The sequence below is a fragment of the Muntiacus reevesi genome, chromosome 6 (genome assembly GCF_963930625.1).
Source record: "Muntiacus reevesi chromosome 6, mMunRee1.1, whole genome shotgun sequence".
NCBI lineage: Eukaryota > Metazoa > Chordata > Mammalia > Artiodactyla > Cervidae > Muntiacus > Muntiacus reevesi.
In genome coordinates this window covers 92,171,908-92,191,668 of record NC_089254.1, presented here as the reverse complement: position 1 = coordinate 92,191,668, position 19,761 = coordinate 92,171,908, and the positions used below count along the sequence as shown (strand labels likewise).

Sequence of the window (19,761 nt, the reverse complement as noted above, 5' to 3'; positions counted from 1 at the left end):
GAGCTTTACAGACTATTTCAATGTCAGGGCAATAGAAATGCCACTCATTAAACTAATGGGAATAAAACCAATACTCTTAAAGGTGATATGACTGAGAACAAATAGAAGCACTAAGCAGCCCCAGGACAGAGAAGAAACTGGAATCGAAACTGAGCGTACATTTCAACTTGGATCAGTGACAGTTAATGTACTCTACCCACTCGTGAGTTCTAACATCTTTAAAAATGAACACAGACAAATCACAGAACTATGAGTCTGTTTCTTAAAACCCCTCACTAGGGTTTCTCAAATAAGTAAGCTTGAACCTACATGTAAGATGTTGAGGATAGAGGCCTCCTTCTTCATCATGTATTTTCTAAGTGCCTAATTCAAGTCAAGCATTGTCTCAGGCCGTGGAACACACCACCAATGCTTGCATTCTGAGGGATGTGTAGAAAATTAACAAGTTAACCACTGATTGACCAGAGGAGTATTAGTACATCTTTTGTTACCCAAATATTATTGACCAAGTGTTTCAAAATTCACTTACATAACAAATCGCCAACCATAGGCATTAGTAGCTTCTGCAAAAAATCGCCAGTCAATAATGTGTTAAGAAGATGCATATATTTTTTTAATGTATCATGAGGAAAATAAAAAACCTGCTGAGATTAAGAATGCTAGGATGTGAGAAGGGGAGACAGGATGCTGGAAGAGACTGGGAAACAATAATGAGATTCGGGCAGGAGACCCAGACTTGGAAGTCATCTGTATCGAGGCCGCAGGCAAAGCTTGGTTTTGGCTGAGCTCGTCTGGGGAAGGGCCACACAGAGAGTACAGGAGAGATTCCAGGACCAAACCGTGAGACGCTCCACGGAGGCCTCGAGAAGACTCAGAAAGAACATGAGAAAGAGGAATGGAAAACAGCTGCTGAGAGAGGCAGTGAGATGAACACAGAAAAGCAAACACAAAATCTGCCAAGATGGAGGTCACTGGTGACCTTGAGGAGAGCCAACCCAGAGGAACAACAGGAGTGGAGAGGAGGAGAAAATGAGGGATAAAGAGGGGGGCAGCACCCTTCAGCCTGCAACAATCAATTGTTTTACACACCATTTTAATTTCAATCAATTACAGCTATTCTAATATTTTCCAGAGTTTTAATATCTAATTTACCAGTCACCATACCCCCCTAAAAGAGTCAGAAATGGGAACAGCTCTATTTTTCAAATGAGAGGTCCGAGGCACAGGGGACTGATTAACCAAAGAGCTTATTTTGGTCATGGGCTGCAGTGAGTATTTTGACTTTTCTTTTTTTTTTTTTTAAACCCTCATGAGATAATGTGTTCATCAGTTATCTTATTCTCCTGGAGAATCACGCACTAAACCTGAGATGCTATATTCAAGCTAAACATTCATTAAAATGAGTATCTTTCTAAGCGACCACATGGCTGCCTAAGCGGAACAATGAACCAGTCAGTGAAGAGGCTCGGAACAACAGGACGTCTGTGATTAACGGAGACACACACACAAGTTTGATTTCCACCTGTTACCCTGCACACTTGGAAATCACACCCCCACCTCCTCAGCCCAATTGCCAACAGCAGACTATATAATGAACCATCTGTACCCTGACAGTTACAGCCAACTGAGATGGGTTGATGGTACCAAAGAAATCTCATTTTTTTATTCTTTTCTTCCCCCTTGTGGGTTGTTAGGTTGGGTAACATTTTTAATTGCATGATGAATTGGAAGTGTTGGCAGGAACTGAACTTTTTGTCGGATTTGAGCTTTTTAATGTTACTTTGATGGTCTGTCTTTTACCATGCTCCTACAACAGAAGGAAGAGCTGACCTCCTGAACCAAACCACTGCAGCTACGTGGTGTTAAGAGAAGTGACGAAAATCCCTTGCCAATCTCTCATGATGTGACTGAACTATTCAGCTACACCTTTTCAGGATAAGCTGAAACGTGGATCTCACTGTGGTCCTCAGACAGGTCAGATTAATAGAATAATTGAGAAAGGATGACCGTTTTTAATGGAAAATTGGTATGACATCCCCCCCCCCACCTTTTTTCCCTGAAATATTAAAAGCATTCTTCAGAGAAACTCTGGCTGCTAAATGAAACACTATCAAACTTGTATAATAGTTGATCAGGTGATACAGTCTCTCATCAAGCATGTGATGTCTCAGTTCAGTTCAATTATTTTTTAATGACTATTGTGAACATGATATGTTTGCTAGCTACTCTCTACCTGCAACCAGAGATAAATGCACCCGTTTTGCTCAACACAGGTAAGAACAATAGACTGTTGCTTGAAAGTTCCATATTTCAATTAACTTGCTGAAAGACGGGAAGTTCCTAGTTAAGATTTTGATGATTCTTCAATTAACCACCCTTGCAGAATGAAAGTCCTCTGTAATTTAACTGGATTTTAATGTTTTTCGATTATACACAGCAATGCTGTCATAGGCCAGACAGCTCAAGGGCAATATCTGTACTTAATAAAGCCATGTATAACTGCAAAGAACAAAAATGTATTTATGTATAGGCTCTGCTGCTGCTAAGTCACTTCAGTCGTGCCCGACTCTGTGCAACCCCATGGACTACAGCCTACGAGGCTCCTCCATCCATGGGATTCTCCAGGTAAGAGTACTGGAGTGGGGTGCCAGTGCCTTCTCCACGTATAGGCTCTACTTCAGCCTAAACTTAAAAGCAAATGGAAACCTAGGAAGCTGATAATGGCTCTCAGTGCTCCCATCTCCTTTGGGTCCCCTAACTTCTCAGTGGTAAGCTGTCTGTCCTACTTCAGACCTTGTTCATCCTACTTTAGACCTCTACCACCCATATTCCTCTTTATCGAACATATACCATACCAGGCACTGTGCAAAGCACAGGAAATAAAGAAGCATTTCCCTCTCAGAGCTTATACTTCAGTGGGCGACTCAAAACAGTGAGCATTAATCCACACTCCAGTGCAGAAAGTGATCAGAAAGGGAACACTAAATGTGTGAGCACACAGCAGGGGGAATGAGCTCAGAGAGAGGTAGAAACAGTGTGTGTGTGGTTGGCAGGAGGTTAGTTAGGGAGAGGAGGGACCAGCAGGGTAAATGACAAATTTAAGTAGGAAAGCTGAGTAGCATTTAGCCCAATGAGGAGACAAACAGAATGTATGTGAAAACTCTACAGTGACAGAACTAGTAATAACAACATCTGAAGAGGAAGGCATTAGAGTTACTACATGCCAGGCACTTTTCTTAACACTGTTCACAGCTTTACTCACCTAACTTTCATAAAAACCTCATGGGGTAGGCACTGCTATTTTCATCCCCATCTAGAGATAAGCAGAGGCAAAGAGCTTCTGAAGCTAGGAAATCGGGAGCTAGGTTTGAAATGCAGGCAATGTGGGCCCAGAATCCTTTACTCTTCATTGATTGGCTATTACTGTCTCTCAAGAGATCATGGACACAACTGGGGAGGAGGGCAGAGAAAATCCCTCCACATGGCTAGAGCAGACTGCTTACTCACGGGGCTTACTATCTAACCAAAAAGAAGAATCTAGTGCATACTTATGTGTGCTCAGTCATGTTTGACTCTGTGACCTCAAGCACTGTGGGCCACCAGGCTCCTCTATCCATGGGATGTTCCAGGCAAGAATACCAAAGCGAGTTGCCAGTCTCTTCTCCAGGAGATCTTCCCGACCCAGAGATCATATACTAGAAGCCAGGTGAAAAGGAATCATATGGGTAAATTTTAAACTATTCCTTAGGCCAACTCTGAATTCACAAATGAACTCTGTGATGAAAGGTGGAGATATGGAAGATCTCTCTAAACCTAGATGATTTGCTACACCCCCTACCTGGCAGTTCACATATAATCAGTCCTACAAGAATGTGTGTTCCAAAACTATCACTGCCTTCCAAGCTTTGCAGTCCATCCTACATTGCTAGGAGGTCGCTGGCTGCAGCGACCTGGATCACATTCCTCCTCCACTCCTTGTCTGACCACACAGAGGGTCACTCCTTCACTTATTCCAAATCTAACTGCTCTCCATACTCCTCCACTTCAAGACTCCAAGACACACACTTCATGTTTTCTAGAACATATAGCAACACTTTAGTACTAAATAAGATACTGGTAAGCTAATGTCCTTTTCCTTATATCCTCAAACATATTTCTATGTTTTTAATTCTAGAAATTAAATCTAAGGAATCATTCCCTTCCCTCAACAAACTTAGCAATTTATGCCTACCACCTGCTTAGCTGTTAACCACTGACTGTTTGATATTGCTTCGTTTCTGGAGGGGCTATTTTGTTTGTTTGTTGTAGGTGCACCATGGGGCATCTTAACTCCCCAACTAGGGATCGAACCTGCGTCTCCTGCATTGCAAGGCAGATTCCAAACCACCGGACCACCAGGGAAGTCCCTGATATTGATTTTCCTCCCTTACTTTCACAACTGGATCTTCGGGCTCTATCTTTTATTTGTACCAGACAACTTCCACCCCTTTCAGTGTTTGCCTGTGCTGCATTTAGCAGGTCTCACGAACCTTTCTTGATTGATCACATTTACCATGATTAGCGTCCTTTTGATCACAGGGGGAAAAATGTTATTGACATGATTTTTTTTAATTTAATTAGATTTACTTATTTATTTTCTTAAGTATTTTCTCCTTCAGATTTCAACTCTTTAGTAACCACAGCTAAGTATCAAATATCCTGTGTATCAAAGCTATGTTCATCAGCACACGCTGTCTAAAGGCATCCTTCTTCCCTTCAAATAATGACAGAGGCAGCATCTGCCCTTTTCCAAATCTCAAGCATTCCTGTGATACGCCAGAAAGTACTGAAAACAATAATTAAAATAGCCATGGCAGCCACAGAAGAGGGGCATTCCTCTCGACGCTGACTGGAATCATGTCCGTCATTTTTAAGCAAGAAGAAATTGCCCTACTTCTCTTTTCACTTTGAGTTCGCACTTGAATGGTGGCAGGTCTATAAATCCTGCGGCCATACTAACAGTTTTAGCGGCTTGGTGGCAGATGGGAAATGATAGAAGAAACAGATTACCAAGTGTTTAAATTTTTGCTATTGTGAAAGAATCCTATGAATGCAGACCTCAAATTCACATGCTCTAGACACTTCAGATCTTCCTCCAGAAAACGAGTTTTGCCAGGGAGGGTCAGTTACCCACCTTGAAGTTCTCCGCTCCGACTGTACAGCTCCCTTCTCTGTTCTCGCAAGTAGGCACTCATGCTGATGGCATGGGAGGAGGATTCGAACCTGCAATGAAATGCAACAAAAAACACAGTGAGGGAGTAACCAAATAGGTTGTGTCCAGCATCCCCAAAGTATCCTACTCCATCCGTGGGATGCTCCCTAGTGTTTCACAACCAAGACGTCCTGATCCAGGGCAGGCTGCTATGGATCAAGATTTGTGAATGGTATTCCTGGTGAAATGCTCCTCTGTGACAGTATTTGGATCTTCTGCTCATTCTTGATTTCAACTGATACAACTTGATCTCTTGCAACTTTCTTTCGTCTTCAGATCCCTCGCCAGGATCCCTATATACAATCCACAAGAGCATCTCATAAAGTCATTCTGACTTTCCTCCTATGCCACCCAAAAGCTTTCAGTGGCTGCCAGCTGCCACCACAGAAATACTGTCTCCTCGGAGCCAAACTCTTGCCTTTCCAACTAGTGAGAGGATGAGCACAGTGGGCTGTTTGAAATGATGTTAAATAGCTACACCAGAGAAACAAGACATCTGTGGTCTCTCCATAACAGCCCTCAAAAACCATATACTTTCTAAACAGCTGTCAGGATTCTTACCTGACACCTGTCACATAAAATACTTTTAAAAATACCAAGCTACACAATGCCTGTTCACATCTCCCCAGGAAAGGTTTCAGAGGCTAGAAACATGGTGGATGGGTTCGTGATGTAGAACCTGTCTTAAAAAGCTAAAAAGACAACAAAGTGAATAAAAACAGAAACAAATCATAGTCTTGAAAGTAACTTGCAGAGGGACTTCCCTGGTGGTCCAGTGGCTAAGACTCTGGGCTCCCAACGTAGGAGGTCAGACTCAATCCCTGGTCAGGGAACTAAGATCCCGAATGCCACAGGGCACAGACAACAATAAATAAATAAAAAGGCACCAATTTCTTTAATTAGAAAGAAAAGGTAAAGGCATTGTCCATTCACTCACTCATTCTTTAAAAAATAAAAAAGAGTAACTTGCAGAAAGGAACAACAACAAGCAGGAAAAATTATGATTATATCAAACAGTAAATCCTTCAATGTGCTAAGAAATCCCATTTCAAACCTGAGGCTTTCAAAGCCAGGATAACAGGCTGACAGGAGAAATCCTTCTAAGAATTATAGCCACTCAGGGGTAAACACAATGAATGAGCATCAGTGATAATGGGACAGGTTTGTGGTCACAACAAAGGAGCCCCAATATTTTCTTAATTATGCCTTCTTTATCCATTCTTTGACAAGGAAGATGAATACCAAGATGAATGTCAGTGTGAGGGAAACACTTGAGTTACTTGATCCTTCTCTGCACCCTGCCAAGAACTGAGGGCACGAGTAGCCAGAAGGAAGGCAAAGTGCGCAGTACTTCAAAAGTGCCACCTGCCAGCCAAGAGCTGACAAGAAACCACTGACCTCCAGAGAACACACTGATAGCTACTGATCAGAAACGGCAAGGAGAGAAAAAAAAACTCGAGCAAAGACTAGAAAGGCACACGGAATATCATAAGAGAAGACTTAAATACACCCAATTAACCTTGGCTAGGGGCAATTAAAGAGAGCAATAAAGTTCTTCATGGATGTGATAAGAACAGAGGACTTGCCAGAATCTGAATCCTTTATGACCTGGTGCATTTTTACTACTTGGGAATCCTTTATGTGTTTGCAACAAGCCACAGATTGATACAATTTTACAGTAAAAAGAGACAAGAAGGATTAGCCAGTCTCACCTCATTTTACAGCCAAAGGCATTAAAGGCCACTCAGACAGGAGAACAGCCCTGACTCACATGACTCATTAATGGTGGAACCAAGACAAGAAGCAGGCAGATCTGTAAGAATGGCCTAATTCTGTGTGAGTGATGAGCTTTATTACTATGCAATAATAATAAAGGTGTAATGATTTCTTAAGTTCACTTACTTACTTTCAATAACTTACGTTTTCCAAAACCACAATTTCAAGATTGGTTAGGTGTCTAAAAATGCTTATATGGTCTGATGTTCAAAGTCAGGGGTGAGGGGTGACAGCATGAAATCTAAACACCCTGAAACTTGCTTTTGGCAACATGCATAGACTGAAAATGGTCAGCTGGGCTTGAGGAGGGAAGAGGAGGATGAGGAGGGGTGGAGGAAGGAAGGCAGGGGAGAGAGGAAAGAAAAGGCCTAACAGTAGGCCTTAGGCAGCACTTGAGGCAGTCATAGCTGCCTCCATCAATCACCTTTCTCCCACTGTATCTTGCTTGCTGGCACAGCCTCAGTTCTATCTGGGCATCTGTGTCCTCCCTCCCTCTTCACTCAGCAGGAAGATCAGGGGAAGGGGCCCCCTCTCCAGGTGGAGACCTATTACCAAAGATGCACTCTCACTGGTTTAAAGACAATCACCATGGTTTCCTTCCCCTTGCCAGTGACTGGTTCAGGAATGGACCTCAGACCTAGTTTTCTTGAGGAAAACTTGCAGAGGGGCTTTGCCACTGGCAGAAAAGATTAACAAATGGATAACTAACCACTACTCATGAATTAAAAAGGATTTGAAATGGTAAAGCCATTTTCGAAGACAGTTCCATGGTATCTTACCAAGTTAAAACAGTCCTACCATGTGATCCAGCAATCACGCTCCTGGGCATTTACCCAAATGAGTCAAATACTGACACTGACCCTAAAACCTGCAAATGAATGTTTATCACCACTGTATCCATAACTGCCAGAAGCTAGAAGCAACCAAGATGTCTCTCAGTAACTGAAAGGGAAAACTGTGGTACAGTCACAAAACTAGTATTATTTAGCAACACAAAAGATGCCACAAAAAGACATGAATGAACGTTAAATGCGTATTACTAACTGAAAGAGGTCAGTCTGAAAAGACTGGGTATCGTATGATTCTAACTTTAAGACATTCTAGAAAGAGCAAACTACAGAGATAGTTTAAAAAGAAAAAAAGATCAGTCATTTCTACGGGTTTGGGAATAAGGAAAAGGAGGAGGAATTAGTAAGTGAAAAACAGGATATTTAGGGCAGTGAAATTACTCTCTTAGATACTATAATGGTAGATACATGACATCATGTATTTCTCCAAACCAGTGGAACTATATACAACACAAAGAGGGAACGCTAATATAAACAAAGGACTTTAATAATGATGTATTGACGTTGGTTCCTCAAGTGTAACTAATGTGCCACGCCTAAGCAAGATGTTAATCAGAGGAGAAACTGTGGAGCAGAGGAACATAAGGGAAATCTCTGTACATAAGGGAAATCAATTTTTCTGCAAATCTAAAATGGCTATAAAAAATTAAGCCTATTAATTAAAAAAAAAAAGATTTGTGGGGTGAATCACACACTTTCCTTAACACCACCATTTTTACTGGAGTGGGACTGAATGCGAAGAGAAAAGGAAAGGACGGAGTCCTTGATGATACTGTATTGGTGAATTGAGGAATCCTCTGTAGTCACTCCTATGTGTGAGGTAATAACCTTCTTACAAGTTAACCTATTCACTTGGGGTCCTATGTTACGTGCAGACTAAAGCATTTTAACTCATACTGCAAACAACCTGTGAATAAAACTGTGTTGTTTTATTTTTTGTTTGTTTTGTTGTTTTGCTTTTTTTAAATAACAAATTCAATAAACAGAATGGATTTTACTATAGTGTGGGCACAGAAAATCTCCTCTCCTCAAAACTACAAGATAAATGAACTGCTGAAACCTTCCTTAATGATTAAGAACTCTCCTGATAGAAAACAAATCTCAAAAGTGAATCAATAGAAGATACTGGACTTCCAAATATTCAGAAAGAAGGAACTGACAACACTGGGATGTATTTCTGTACTCACTTTGCATGCTTAGATTTACAGATATGATTTTTAAATATTTATTAATCCTCACAAGAACATAGGTTAACCAAGATTTAAATCCTGTTTCTCCCACTTGCTAGTTATGTAAACTTATGTAAGTTCCTTAACCTCTTGTGTGTCAAGTTTTAAATTTTTTTTAAAAAACAAACTGAATTTTGGAATCAAGTTTATGGAAAAGATATAAAACAGTACAAAGAGTTTCTGTATACCTTTCACCCCAAACCCTCCCAAATGTTAATATCTTACATAATTGCAATACATTTTGTTGCATCTAATAAATTAACATGGGTATGATACTGAACTACAGACTTCATTTGAATCTCACAAAAGTGTTCCACTAATAATCTTTTCCTGTTCCAGGATACCACACCGCATTTAGATCATGTGTAATTTTGATAAACAGACTTCAGCTTCCAATGAGCTTTTTCTTTACCGTGTATGTTGTCCAATAATCCCCTCTGACTAGTGCTGAGCAGAGGAAGTCACTGGCCATGAGAATGAACAATACCAGTAGCTCCTGGCAGCCTTTGTTTCCCAAAGCAGTGCTAACTCAGGGGAAGGGCTGGCTTTGCTCCCGGTTTAGCAGTCTCCTGAGAAGCTTAAGAGCTGCTTTTGATTGGGAGTCCCCTCATGGCCTCCACCAATACCATGCACTCATGGTACCATCACAAGTATCTACTTGTCTGTCTTCTTTACTAAATTGTATGTGTCTAAGGGGTCAGTGCCTCAATTTTTTTTCATATGTAAAAGAGGATGAAAAATGGTACCCACACCCATAAGATTTTTATAATGAATGAGTAAATGAGATAATCCATGAAAATGGCTTTATGTCTTGGCTAACACTTAGTAAGGACTCAGAAGTGTTAACTACTACTCCTGCTGCCCAAATTTGATATAATCTGAATTAAATTATGATTAATTTGAGACTCTCTTGAAAAATCCATTTACCACAGTGCCTGGTACATAGTAAGCACTCGAGCAATGGTAGCTGTTACTGCTCTTACTATTAATGTTAATAATCGTATTAACTGTTAGCTGTTGCCAACCGACTTATGACTTATACTAACTTATGACCAGCTGAGGAGGGCAGTTGGTCATAATGAGGAAAAAAGAATGTCCATGCTATTCTTTTATTATTTCAAGTAAAACCCAACACTACTTAGCTGGCTTTATAATTTTACTAACAAAGGTTGTTTCTTGGCACTTGAGGCCTTTGCAAAGGCTAAAATACTTCATTTCCTTTCATTCCATATAAAATTCCCCAGAAACAAGAAGGGAATTTCTCTTCATTTTATATAGGAATACCCAGAAATGAATTCCAGAATTTTTTTTTGAAAGTTTTAGATAGTCCAGCAACCATAGTTCAAAATAGCCACTTCTCTTACAGAAGACGAAAATACACAAAATTGAATATATATATTCAGTATATGAGAGGAATATATATTGCTATCATAATTCTTTCAAATCAACTTTAACTGGGTGAAATAATGACTGTTAATAAAGTAGAGAACCATTCAGCTTGGATCTAACACATCTGAACATCTATCTTACCAGCAGGGAGATACTTACTTGAAAAGAGAATTTTTTGGCCTTTGAGGCTTCTTCTTGGCAAAGAAGGCTGCACAGTCGCGTCCACTGCTGGCATAACTGAGCTGAGCTGATGGTTCAGAGGCTGTACGTGTATTTTTCATATCCAAGTACTCAGTCAACAGCATCTGTACAGGCAGACAAACAGCTTAAAATTAACATGCACCTTTATGATATGCTATTAGGAAAAAGCAATTTTAAAACCATGAAGACCTAATTCTAAAATCTCCTTGACTAAGAAGGATATTAACCTAGCTATTCATTATTTCTAGTAGTAGACCTAAGGAAAGATTCCTTATGGCCAGAAAGTCATCGATTTGCTACCCATGCCTAAAACTGAGAACAGGGTATAGTGGGCATTTGCACATGGGGGTAAATGGGAAGTTTTTATTGAGGGTCTACTATGTGTCAGGCATGAAGTTGGGTGAGTCAAGCAATATACTTCTGCAGTCATAGTTTAATCCTCATTATTCCAAATTATAGCAGCATCAGCAATAATGCCGTAATGTTTACTGAGGGCTTACTATTTTGCAGGCAAGGGGCCAATCCATTTACATGTGTTACTTCATTTAAAGAAGAAAATCTTATCAAGGAGGTCAGTTCTCAGAACACAGACAAGGAAATGAACCAGCAATCTAAAACACCTGCCAACCAGGCCAGCAGAGGCCACAGTGGACAAGTGGTCTTGACCTGCAAATAATTTTGAGGGCCACTATTCATCTGCAGAGCTTCAAAGCAACAAAAGCAACAGGTTTTTTTTTTTTGTTATTGTTGTTTTAATCACTACTGCCAGCAGATCCTGCTTATAAAAATCAATCCACTTCAGAGCCTCAAGGGTTCGGGGGCCTGGGCTAGAATCAGTTGTACTATCTCTAGGACAAGTGTAGTAAAAAGTCCCCACTGTTTGGAAAGAAAACAACAGATCTGGAACAGAAATCACCACAGTTCCTAAGAATATCTAACCTGGGACTAAAGTCTATCAACTCACTTCTATAATCATTTGCCACATTTATAATTTCACAATAACCAAGTGGTATACAGTACATGTAGGCAAACAATTCTATCCATGAGGGAAGTGAAAGCTTTTCAGACTCAGGGTTCCATAATCACTAGTATCCTTGCATAGAGGGGTGTGTGTATGTGTGCGTGTGTGTAATCATTCATTCAAAGTGTGAGAACGATATTAAGCATTATCATCAAAAAACATTTATGAAGCACCTGTGAATATACTGCTCCAAGTAAGTTTTAAAGCCGATTATGTCTCTATCATGATCACATACATGTTACTGAGTACTTACCACATATTAGGCATTTTGAAAACATGATCTTACTCAATCCTCAAATCTATGAATTGTTACTAGTTGTAATTTAGAGATGAGAAAAGTGAGAATTAGTGGTGTTAAAAAAACAAGCCCATGTGGGTGCGGGGAGCAGGAGTTAACAGGAAATTTCTCTACCCTCTAGCTTCCCTGATAGCTCAGTTGATAAAGAATCCGCCTGTAATGCAAGAGACCCTGGTTCGATTCCTGGGTTGGGAAGATCCCCTGAAGAAGGGATAGGCTACCCACTCCAGTATTCTTGGGCTTCCCTTGGGGCTCAGCTGGTAAAGAGTCTGCCTGCAATGCAGGAAACCTGGGTTTGATCCCTGAGTTGGGAAGATCCCCTGCAGAAGGGAAAGCCCATGGGGTTGCAAAGAATCGGACACGACTGAGTGACTTTCACTTTCACTTTCTGTATGCTCCCCATCAATTTACTATGAGCTTTAAAATGCTATTTAAAAAACTCAAAAGAAAAAGAGGGGGAAGGAAGGAGGGAAGAAGAAACTAGCCTAAGGTCTTATATTTACAGTGTAACAGGTCAGGATTTCAACTGAGGTTTAGTTCACACCAGTCTGTTTTCTTGCCCACGGCAGTCCACTCTCACTGACTGCATAAAAACTATCAGTGAGACTGATTACAGGTGTCAGTGAAAGGACTTTTGTTGTTGCTGTTTAGTCACTAAGTTGTGTCTGACATTTTTGAGACCCCATGGTCTGTAGCCCACCAGGCTCATGGGATTTCCCAGCAAGAATACTGGAGTGTGTTGCCATTTCCTTCTCCAGGGGATCTTCCCGACCCAGGGATCAAACCTGCATCTCCTGCGATGGCAGGCAGATTCTTCACCATTGTAGCCATCAGAGAAGCCCCTATGGGCTTCTTTTATTTCATCCTCTGCACAATAAATGTACTTTATTTTATTTTCTGTACAATAAAGAGTTCACTGGGAAAGAATAAAACATGTTAAGGGATTGGTCAAAGTTTTATTTTTTTTTCTTTTTGAGGTCCCTGGAGTATTACTCAGTATGCTGATGAAGTAATATAATGACAAGTTATATATCTCTGTTAATATATATAATATATATCTCTGTTAATATATCACCCAAATTGCACAAGAGTCAGAGAGACAATTGAACTGGGTCTCTAGTAACAATTCCAGTGAGGAACTCAATTATTTTGCAGATTTAGCACTGATGTTAATAAAGTTTGCAGAAATCTGTGATCAAAACAAAGTGAGTAAATCAGAAAAGAATTTCAACTTGTTGACATCTTTCAAATTTCAACATAGAATGATGTCTACAAATACCCTGGTTTCACTTAAACGCTGTTTATTACACCAACGTGACAGAATTATGTTTCCACCAAAGCCACACTACACCAAAGTAATTCTTCTGAAGTAATTATTGTCCTAGAAATCAATGACTGTCCTTTTATAACAAAATATTGACTGACCAGGACATAAGTAAGCAGCATCCTTAAAATCCAGGTATTTTATGATCATTGTTCTTTTTCTCCACATCCCCTCAATTATTAGAGCTCAGGATTCTTAGTCTTTTTATTCACCAGCTTCTCCCATTCTATCTATACAAATGTACTATTTCTAATACATTTTTTTGTCGACAAATATCTTGCTTTGGTTCTCACAATCTTTTTTTCCTTTCTGTCTTTTGGTTCTAAACTTCAAAAAGCAGTCTCCACACATATTATGTTCCCTACCATAATATGGTCTTTATCCCTCTTTTCTCTCCCAAGCTTCAATCCTACATCTGTGACTTCATGCCTGACCTATTCACTTATTTCACATAAAATCAATCCCAAATTCTGAAACCTAAATCTTCCTTCCATAAAAATTAGTAATTCCCTCTTTCAACTTTCTGTTTACTATTTTCTTACTGTCACTGATCTCCAGGTTTAAAACTTCAGAACAATCTTTAATACATTCCCTTATCCTTTGTATTCACAAAGGAGTTAGTGTCCAAATTCATTAATCTCTCTTTCTCAACTCTGTAAATTTGCCCCTTCTGGTCCACTCTGACAGCCACCACGTTAGTTCATCTCATGCAGTTTCCCTCACTGAGTTTTCTGTCTCCCATCTCTTATTCTTCCAATCCTCTTACACCTTCAATAGAGTGGTCTTCCTTAAAAAAAAAATGTTGCTCCAAAAAAGTGTAAAAGTGACTTTATCTACAAAACAGAAATAGGGTTACAGACATAGAAAACAAATGTGCACAGTTGCAAGGGGGCAAAGGGGCAATTAGGACTGACATATACACACTGAAAAAAAGAGAAAAGTGAAAGTGTGAGTCGCTCAGTTGTGTCTGACTCTGTGCGACCCCTGGACTGCACCCCATCAGGCTCCTTAGTCCATGGGGTTCACCAGGCAAGAATACTGGAGCAGATTGCCATTCTTTTTTCCGGGGGATGGTCCTGACCCAGGGATCAAACCTGGGTCTCCTGCATTGCAGGCAGATTCTTTTACCATCTGAGATACCAGAGAAGCCCACATAAAATAGGTAACTAAGAAGAACCTACTCTATAGCACAGGAACTCTGCTCAGTACTCTGAAACGGCCCGCCTGGGGAAAGAATCTAGAAGAGTGGATGGATTTATGTATAGCTGATTCACGCTGCTGCATACCTGAAACTTACACAGTATTAACTCAACTCCAACAAAAATCATAAAGAAAAAAAATAAAAAACAAACACAGTTGCTGCTACCGTCACAAGGCTCCTCATCTCATCATTTACAACAATCTGACCTCAATATTCCAATCATCTCATTCTCCTTAAGATGAAGCCAGCACTCCAATCAAGATCACAGACTTAACTTTCCCCTGTATATGGCTGGGCCCTCTCATTTCTGGAATGTCTATCCTAGATTACCCTCTCCCCTAACAGACCCTTCCAAAAAACAGTTCCAATATTTTCTCTTCAACAACTCCTTTCCCAGGCCACTGGAGATTAGCTGTCTCCTTTTCTGAGCTTCTCAAGTACCCACTTTACATATCAGTAGATAAGTATTCATCCAAAACTGCCCGATACTGTTAGCTGTTATAATGAAAAGATGCCTCACCATTAATAAATAGGAGGAACTTTATGTTCCTTAAAGCATTATATTTCTTTACTTCCACCACAGCTATGCAACATACCAGTGAACCAAAAAATATAGGGAACCACTGAATTTTTTATAAAGCAAGTGATGAGAAGCCTTGATGTATATATGTTGTTAGATGCAAATTAGCGATAGTCTCCAAAGCAGGAAGAGCCCTATAAATGAGTCCAGAGTACAAAAACCTACACTGCGAAGAAAGAAAGAAAGGGGGAGGTGCAGTTTTAACCACAGGCTGTGTGATGTCTGCTTCCTTCGCTGTGTTTCCCTCTCTTTCCTAATAACGTTCACCACCAGCTGAAAAATACTGCTTTAAAACAGGTAAAGTCTTATGTTGACACTCAAATTGGCAAAGGTGTAATTTTTTTTTTAATATCTCAAAGAACAAATACCCCCTATTCTACGATGCCTGAAATGTATCTGAATTAGGTTAAATCTTCTACTACAGAGTCTTGACACAAACACTAGATGCTTGGTATTAAAATATAACCATATCATTTCTCGGTGATTCTACATCATTGTGGATAACATACTGCATCTTCGAAATTGTACATAAATTTCCTAAGTGCTCACAGATGAGTTCAAATTTCCATTTTTATGAAAAGAAATAAGCTTTACAGCTTGTCTTTTGCCTGGGGAAAATCACCCAAGATTGGAATTCTGGGGTCAGAGGGCATTCATATAGTATCAAATATATTCTGCCCACAGAAAATCTGCAGAAGATAATTCTTGGCTTTATATTCCTTCTAATCTCAGACATGCATCCTTTTTCTCTTTGTAAGTACCAGGAAGTACTATTTCTTGTTGATCAGGAGTTCAAAAAATTAAAAGGCACAGTTAACATCTGTGCTTTAAGTTTAACTTAAAAGGTGTTCATTTGTACTGGGTTGGCCAAAATGTTTGTTCAGGGTTTTTCTATATGGTATTATGGGAAAATCCCACCTTTCTGTTCAACAATAAAACTGAAGACAAGAAATATGAAAATATAGTTGAAAAGTACCTGAAAAATCTATATATACCAGTGATATCGAGATTCAAATGTATTTACTGAGTATCTGGTATGTTAGATGGTTCTGTGGTAGAAGCAAAGAAATATAATGCTTTAGCAGAGCATACAAACTGGGATGGTCAGGCATCTCTTCTGCTAGAATACTCATTAGCAGTTGCTAAGATGTTAGTCAGAAATTCCATGATATATAAAGCAGGGCCAATATGTTGAGATTTTATAACATGCTCTAACACTGATAACATCATTCTAAATGAATCCCTCATTTACTATATAGTCCTCTTTATTCAACATATTAACTATGGCTGCTTGTGGTTATACATGAAGAGTTTTGTTTTAAAATAAATGCAAGATTTACAGACTTAGAATTAACACATCTCCTATTATCAGCTTCTCCATTTATCCAACTAGCTACTTTCTGAAACATCAAGATCCTGCTAGATACTTAATATGGTAGATCCTTTTTAGTGTCTTCCAGCTTACAAAATCCTCACCTCACATAAGGACTGTTTCCCAGCCATTAATGGACATGGGAGGCGCCAGGCCTGTACCCTGGGATCTCTCTGGGTCAGAATCTACCTTGCCAGGGAAACAGCCAACCCTCAATCAGCCAGTCAGGTTTCTCTCTCCCAGGAATGTGTTAGTGGGATACAGCCTGTGCTGGTGAATCTAAGTGAGGAGATGGAAATACTCTGGGGCAACCATCTTTTACCATGTGGATGAACAATCACAGAAAGCCAATCTGCACAGAGAGAATAAAGAATGAACCAGAGGACCAGAGAGAAACAGAAGACTCACAGGAGAAAGATTCACAGTTTGCAAACTAAGTTTTCCACGGTGTAAAGGTCTCAAACTTATCTGATAAGGTCTTAGACTTTCTACCTTTGGGTCCCGCAATACATCCTTGCAGTCTTCAGTATGTTTTCCTTATTTTTTCCTTATAATAATCTGAATGAGTCTTTGTTTCTTCACTAAGCTATCTCTGGATAAATAAGTATATACTAATATGCATCTATGTACATATTCTATGTATACAGAATATATTCTATGTATATATTCTATGTATAAATGAATATATACTAATAATATACAAATATGCATCTAGTGACATTTATATCACAAATACTCTTTTTGTAAAACACTGTATCTTATGAAAACAGGAGTAGTAGTTTGTGCAGATTTCAACCCCTGCAACTAGGAGAGCGATTCTCCAGACTACAACCTTCAGATGTTCAATGATTTATATCAAAGCCATACTATATGTGTGTCCCCCTACCAACCCCCTCCCCACCATGAATCTGAGAATTAGATTACTATATGATGGTAGCGGTACTAAGGTGGAAAAAAAAAATCACCTTGAGCTCCCACTATGAACTAAGGCTCAACTTCCTTATGTGGTACCTTGTATATGCCTATAATAAATACTTCAATTTTTAATAATTTGCTCTTTTAAAATACAGATGCCCAGGAGTTTCTGTTCTAGGAACAGCAAAGTGGCTTCCAATGGATTAACCCTCATACTGATAATAATTATAAAACTTGGAAAAAAAAATAGAAAAAAAACAAAAAACAAAACAGAAGTTGAAGACGCTGGAGAGGAACCAAATTAGGCAGTAACCTGGAAGAAAGGAAGCACCCTTGGTGAGCTCCCTTGGCTTATCCCCCAGAGAACCCCTTCCAGTGACCACGGAGTCAGAGTAAAAACCAAGCAGAAACTCCAGTCTCTCTGGATGGTGGACACAAGGCCCAGGTAAAGCAGACCAGGAGGTCCAGAATTTGAGAACAGAAATCCGGAGGAAGAGGAGGAGCAAAATCAGAGTAGTACACCCCTCAGACTATCACCTTGATTCCAGACACATTAAACAGTGCAACAATGTAATGTTATTTTAAAAACTGAGGACCACTATTTACAATTACTACAAACTATCAGATTGCCCCCATAAGGTTGCTAATGAGTGAAATATTAGTAACAAACAGAAACAGAAAAAGTTATCTTTTGAAAATAGCAGTTTTGTTCCACTAAAGACTAAAATATTCTGCCATGAGAGAAACAGTCATTCTGCAAATAAAAGGCTTAACTATATTCATCATTAGTGGCAATTGTATCATTAAGACTACTATGTATATTGTCTTGTGAATAGTTTCTTAGTGTTCAAAGAAAAAGAAACCAAAAAATTCCAAGAGTTACACATGTATTTTTCTGGTCCTCTGTCAAATTCCTGATAAGAAAAGTTTCAAAGAGACATTTAGCTTCCCTCAGTCCCCTCAAAAGAAGAGTTTTTAACAAAGAAATCCCAATTTTAGACAGCTTTCAAAAGAAAGTTTTCATTCACTTTAAACATATTTACTTAATATGTAAAATATGCAAAGTACTGTCCTGGGTATGGAAACAAGACTAAAAAAAACCCCTAATATCAAAACAAGTGAATTTTACTACATATAAATTAAAATTTTGAAGGAATTAAAAGTCAAATCAAGCCAAATCGATCAATCCTTCCCTCAATTTGCTTATCTGTTCATACAGACAAAAGGATGACTACAACACAGGAGAGAAAGTAGAAAACATTGGGTCAAAGAAATTGCTGTGAGCATTTACAGAAGGATAAGATTGCTCCCACCCAGGTGGTTCAGTGGGTAAAGAATCCGCCTGCAATGCAAGAGACACAGGAGACACGGGTTTGATTTCTGGGTCGGGAGGATTCCCAGGAGTAGGGCAAGGCAACCCACTCCAGTATTTGCCTGGAAGAATCCCATGGACAAGCGGAGCCTGGTGGGCTACAGCCCATAGGGTCGCAAAGAGTTGGACACAACTGAAGAGATTAAGCATGCAGAGGACAACAAAGAGTTTCAAGATCACAGCACTATAGGACAAAAATACAATCTTATAATATGTAAAAAGCAAAAAAAAAAAAAGGCAGAAAAAACAGAAAAAATTAAGAAACGGTGTTGGGGAAATTTCAGGTATCTTCCATTAAAATGAAGCCTGAGAGAGAAGCCTGGAAAGGTGGGAAATCCACAAACTTCTCAGGGTCTGTAACCCCAGTATTGAAGTCAAGTACAGAATGAGGAGGCAGGAAAAAGCTTTAAATAGGTAAATAAAATGTTGATGGATATAATCTAAGTAAATTAACCTGCTAGAATATACAATAATAGATTAGAAGGCAGTGGGATTTGTGGGGGAAAAATGAATGATTAAAGAAATAAGATAAAGGGAGGGGACAAGAAAAAAAAACCTACCAAGATTAATTTTAAAAAATAAAAAGGATTTTAAGCTAAAGTACTGGTAATGAGTCTTTACAATTAGGCATACATTTCTGAGTTGTTGTCTAGAAAAAATATGAAAAAATTTAACCAGCTACTCCAGAAGGAAAGAAGACAAGTTTTAAAATGGCAAAAAAGATTGCACATTCAAGGGACTAAAAAAATATGGTTCCATGAACAACGATCAGGAATGCAGGAAAAATGAGTTTGATAGGAACAATAAATTTAGTTTGGAATATAATCCCTTGTGAAGCATATGAATATTCATGTGCACCCTCAAATACGTAATTGTGAAAGGGGAAATAATGCTGATGAGATTTCCTTGATTTATACACTAATTAACTTCCATTAGGACTGCTAAGTGTTTGTCTAGGAGATCTCTGAAGGATACTGTGAAGGA

At 39.3% G+C, this 19,761-nt stretch overlaps 1 protein-coding gene across 2 annotated transcripts in view; it reads right to left on the bottom strand.

Annotated features, from left to right (window-relative positions):
* The window catches only part of EXOC4 (exocyst complex component 4), a 799,876-nt gene that overhangs the window by 579,754 nt on the left and 200,361 nt on the right, over positions 1-19,761 (bottom strand). For both annotated transcript variants that reach the window (XM_065939451.1, XM_065939452.1), the window contains exons 8-9: positions 10,653-10,798; positions 5,174-5,262 (exon numbers count right to left, since the gene is read on the bottom strand). In XM_065939451.1, the coding sequence (XP_065795523.1) occupies positions 5,174-5,262; positions 10,653-10,798 (235 nt within the window). The remainder of the gene's footprint in view (positions 1-5,173; positions 5,263-10,652; positions 10,799-19,761) is intronic.